This window comes from Eimeria necatrix, genomic scaffold (assembly GCF_000499385.1).
Source record: "Eimeria necatrix Houghton genomic scaffold, Enh_scaff1266, whole genome shotgun sequence".
NCBI classification, from domain to species: domain Eukaryota; phylum Apicomplexa; class Conoidasida; order Eucoccidiorida; family Eimeriidae; genus Eimeria; species Eimeria necatrix.
Window position 1 is genome coordinate 1 of NW_013652030.1, and position 5000 is coordinate 5000.

At 58.1% G+C, this 5000-nt stretch overlaps 2 protein-coding genes across 2 annotated transcripts in view; one reads left to right on the plus strand and one right to left on the minus strand.

The window, feature by feature from the left end:
* Positions 1-1321: 1321 nt before the first annotated feature.
* Positions 1322-2722, plus strand: ENH_00008950 (hypothetical protein; the record flags this gene model as incomplete). Its single annotated transcript, XM_013578712.1, is given in 4 exon segments — positions 1322-1627; positions 1631-1836; positions 1890-2259; positions 2453-2722. Coding segments are annotated over 4 exon segments (1152 nt in total).
* Positions 2723-3570: 848 nt separating this feature from the next.
* The window catches only part of ENH_00008960 (TCP-1/cpn60 family chaperonin, putative), a gene marked incomplete at both ends in the record, with an annotated part of 2983 nt that continues 1553 nt past the window's right edge, over positions 3571-5000 (minus strand). Inside the window, 3 exons of the mRNA XM_013578713.1 lie at positions 3571-3997; positions 4311-4461; positions 4778-4873. Of these exons, the coding sequence (XP_013434167.1) occupies positions 3571-3997; positions 4311-4461; positions 4778-4873 (674 nt within the window). The remainder of the gene's footprint in view (positions 3998-4310; positions 4462-4777; positions 4874-5000) is intronic.

The following is a 5000-nucleotide window of genomic DNA, read 5'->3' on the forward strand; positions in this document are numbered from 1 at the left end:
CCGGGGCCCCCGGGGAGGGGGGGGCCCCCGGGGAGGGGGGCCCCCCCGGGGGCCCCTCCCCCGGCGCGGGGGGCCCCCCCTCCGGGGCCCCCGAGCCCGGGGCCCTGGCGTCGGGGGGCCCCCAGCTGGGGGCCCCCGGGGCCGACTTGTTCTGGGGAGACCCCGAGCTGGGGGGGGCCCCCGGGGGGGCCCCCGGGGGCCCCGGGTACACCGCGCAGGTGGCCGCGTGGCTGCAGCAGCGGCTGGCAGCGCAAGTGGTGCTGCTGCCCATAGAAGTCTATAAAGCCCCTTTTTCTCGCAAACAACAAACTGTTACAAACACGAGGGCCCGGCTGCCTGTGGCCCAGTTCTTGCAGGGGCTGTTGGCCCCCCACTGCAGGGCCCGGCTGGAGGCGCAGCAGCAGCTGCTGCAGCTGTTTGCGCTGTCCATAGCGGAGCCAGGGGCCCCCGCGGCGGGTTCGCCCTTGGGGGGCCCCCCCAGGGGCCCCTGGGGGGGGCCCCCCCGGGGGCCCCCCGAGGACCCCGAGGTCACCTTGAGGCCCCTCCCCCCCTCGCTGCCCATGCGGGATGCTGTCGAAAGACTCAATGCCTCCAGGGGGGCCCACTTTGTGGTCCTTGTCGAGGCCCCCCCTGCTGCTGCTGCTGCTGCTGCTGCTGCTGCTGCTCTCAAGGGGCCCCGCTTCTCCGAAAACCCTAGAGACAACAAAGCCCGAAAAAGAACTTCCAAAGCCATCAGACAACACTGTCTCCTTTCCAGAAGACAAAGTCCCCACAGCATGGCCTCAGCCAGCATTTCCGTGAGTCCCCCGACAGGCCCGCAGCCCTAGTCTTCATCTGGGGTCTAGGGTTTAGGGTTTAGGGTTTAGGGTTTGGGGTTTAGCGTTTAGGGTTTGGGGTCTTTCTAAGGGCGTGCGGGTAAGGGCTTGTGAGAGGGGTTATTCCCTGGGCAGTCAGCGCGGCGTTTTGTCCCGCTTGCCTGCCTTGCTGCAGAGGAGAAGCTAGGGTTTAGGGAAGCTAGGGTTTAGGGTTTAGGGTTTAGGGTTTAGGGTTTAGGGTTTGTGGCTGCGTGGCCCTCAGCTGCGGCTAAACCTGGGCCTCCCCAACCCCACAGGCAAAGACTGCGAATGGCCGGGGCCCTCGCGGGGGGCCCTTGTTGTGCAAAACATTCCCCCGGAGACAACTGTGGGGCGGCTGCTGGGTGTGCTGCTGGAGGCCTTTAGAGCTGCTGGCTTGCTGCCTGCTGCTGCTGCTGCTGCTGCTGCTGCTGCTGGTGCTGCTGCTGCGGCGGCGAGGGAGCAGGGAGCAGCACCGGCAGGGGAGGATGAGGCGCCTGCTGCTGAGCCCGCACCGCCCGCTGCAGCGTCAGATGAAGCAGAAGCACCAGCAGCAGCAGCAGCAGCAGCAGCAGAGCCGCCAGCTGCAGCAGCAGCAGCAGAGCCGCCAGCTGCAGCAGCAGCAGCAGAGCCTCCCGCTACAGAAACAGAAGCCGCAGCAGCAGCAGCAGCAGCAGCAGAATCTCCAGCTGCAACAGCAGCTGCAGCAGCAGCAGCAGAGCCTCCCGCTACAGGGAGAGAAGCAGCAGCAGCAGCAGCAGCAGCACAATCTCCAGCTGCAACGGCAGCTGCAGTAGCAGCAGCAGAGCCTCCCGCTACAGAAACAGAAGCAGCAGCAGCAGCAGCGCCAGAACCACCCCCAGCCGAAGCTGCAGCAGCGGCGACGGCCCTCCCAACACCCACAGCTGGCGCGACAGCAGCAGAGGCAGCAGCAGCACCGCCAGCAGCAGCAGCAGCAGCAGCAGCAGCAGCAGCAGCAGCAGCAGCAACTATATCTCTCCCCGTGGGTCTCACGGAGCAAGCTTTGGGACTTTATGTCATTTCGGAATTTGCCGAAAACGACAAAAGCCCCGTCTTGAGGCTGGGGAAGGCGGGGGGCCCCCTGGGGGAATGGGGGGGGGCCCCCCGAGCAGCAGCAAAGACCGAAAAGGGTACAGAAAAGGAGAGAAAATTGGAAAAAGAAGCAAGAAAAAAGGGGACAAAAGGGGGAGCAGCAGCAGCAAGAAAAGGGGATGATGGAGGGGAAAAAGAAAGTGGAGAAGCTGGAGAAGAAATGGAAAAAGAAGAAGAAAAAGAAAATGAAAATGAAAAAGACGCAGCCATTCAAAACCCTCAAGAAGTGCTGCTGGAGAGGCTGCCCTTCAACATGCCCGTCAGGGACCTTCTAGACAAATACGGACATGATGGGGTTTATTTTGGCTTCTTAGTGAGCAAGAGGGCCTAGGGTTTAGGGTTTAGGGTTTAGGGTTTAGGGTTTGGGGTCTAGGGTTTCGGCGTAGGGTTTTTTAGGGTTCAGGGGATAGGGTTTAAGGTTTAGGGTTTAGGTGCTTGCAGCTGCAGCAGCAGCAGCAGCAGCAGCAGCAGCAGCAGCATCGCCTGTGCTGACTGTTGCGTCTCAGTATCTCCCCCACATTGCTTTCGTGGGGCATGAAGAAGAGGAAGCAGCAGATCCCAGCAGCAGCAGCAGCAGCAGCAGCAGCAGCAGCAGCAGCAGCAGCAGCAGTGGTGAGGAGTTTGTGCACCCGCTGTCGAAAGGTTTGTCAGTTTTGAGTGGAGCCGTTTATAACTTTGCAATTCAAAAGTTGCATTTAAATCCTTCCAGCTGCCTCGACGAAATATCTGCAGAGGACATTTCCATGCTGCTCGCTGCTGCGCCTTCTTTATCATAGCAGCAGCAGCAGCAGCAGCGGCAGCAGCAGCAGCAGCAGCGGCAGCAGCAGCGGCAGCAGCAGCAGCAACGGCAGCGGGGAACAGGCAGGCTAGCGACACGCGCAGGTTCCCGGCTGCGCCCAGCGGGCGCAGCAGCAGCAGTAGCTGCAGCAGCAACAGCAGCTGCAGCAGCAACAGCAGCTGCAGCAGCAACAGCAGCTGCAGCAGCAGCAACAGCAGCATCAGCAGCAGCTTTTGCTGCAGGTGTCTAGACACTGCAGGCAGCAGCAAACTGAAGAACTGAAGATACACCTCAATGGGGCTGTTTATCTCTGGGGCTTCTGGCTGCGCCTGCTGCAGCTCTTTTGTCTTTGTCACTTATTGTCTATTTCTGCAACTAAGTCATTTCTTTATTTGTGTACTCATTTAGTAATTTATTTATTTATTTTTGAATTATTTGCTCTTTGTCACTAATTAATTAGACTCAGACTACCAAGTACAAACTCAAAGCCCCCTATTTAGACGCCTAGAGGTGCTTGCATGCGTGCATGCATGCATGCATGCAAGTCTGCATGCATGCATGCAAGTCTGCATGCATGCATGCATGCATGCATGCCAGCGCTAGCGCCAGGCAGCGGCACCCAAGTAGGAAAGAACGCATGCAGCAGCAGCCGCTTGCATGCATGCATGCATGCATGCAAACGGCTGCTGATGCGCTTGCATGCATGCATGCACTCTATTGAATGCATGCATGTATGCATGCATGCATGCATGCATGCATGCATTCAATAGAAGGGAGTGGGGCTGGGCAAAGTCAAAATGGATTAATTTTCGGTTTTTGTTTGCTGCGGGGGCAGAAAGAATGTCTTCACTTTCTGCCATCGGCGCATGAACAGGGTAAAGGACAAGTGGCAAATGCCCTGCAGCGCTGCTGCAGCATCTGCTGCTGCTGCTGCTGCTGCTGCTGCAGCTGCTGCAGTATCTTAGGCCGCTGCCGCTGCAGCAGCTGCTGCAGCCCTCCCTGCCGCTGCCGCTGCAGCAGCTGCTGCAGCTTCTGCTGCAGCTCTTCCTGCCGCTCCTGCAGCAGCTGCTGTTCCTTCCGCTGCTGCTGCTGCTGCTGCTGCTGCTGCTGCAACAGCAGCAGCAGCTGCTGCTGCTGCTTTCGCAGCTTACCCGTCACGAGCATCCCCAAAGGTCTCCATGTCTTCAGGGGCCCCGTCTTCTCCTGGGGCCCCCCCTTTCCCATCTTTTCTAACCCCCGAGAGCACATCGTCGATGCGCAGCAGCACCGCAGCCTGCATGCAGCAGCAGCAGCAGCAGCAGCAGCAGCAGGTTGCATTCCAGGCTAAGGATCGATTTAAAAAGGACTTGAAACGAAAACTAACTGGACATTCTTTTGACTCGACAAGCATCGTTCCACGCATGCATGCATGCATGCATGCATGCATGCATTGAGGCTCCCCCGCATGCAGGGCCTTCTCACGCATGCGTGCAGGCGTGCATGCACGCAGCGATGCATGCATGCATGCATGCATGCATGCATGCATGCATGCATGCATGCGGGCTTTTTGGGGGTGAGTGTGGGGCCCCACCGCTTCGATGGCGGACTTGAAGACTTGTTCTTTGACGGACAAACAGTCCCAAACCATCTTTTTGCTCATATCGCAAACTTCGCCAGTTTCGCCATCCACTCCAATGCATGCAGCTTCGGGGCTGTCCAGCCGGCTGTGGCTCGCCCGCAAGTCCGTCATCACCTTCACTGCAAACGCCCAAAGCCCCAACACCCAGCCTCCGCGCATGCATGCATGCATGCATGCATGCATGCATGCATGCATGCATGCATGCATGCATGCAGCCACAAGCATGCAGCCACGTGCATGCAAATGAAGAGTTCTGGATTCAACTGTCTTGTCTTTCACTGAAAAAGCCTGAACGCCTCTCTATGCATGCATGCATGCAAACGCATGCACGCATGCATGCATGCATGCATGTACACGCATGCATGCATGCATGCATGCATGCATGCATGCGTGCATGCGTGCATGTATGCACTCATTTGTTGTGGGGAAGCATACCAACGTTTGCGCCGCAGTTTTGGGCAAGTGTTCTTGGAATGACTTCGAGGGCGGAGGCCACGGCCCTGTAAGAATATTGGTGAAGGGAGTCTAAGCCTGTAAATAATAAAAAGAGTCCGCATAGAAGTCAAAAAAAACAAAAATAATAAAAAGAATTCGGCAAAACCTATAATAAATGCTGCATGCATGCATGCATGCATGCAGCATGCATGCAAATAGTCGC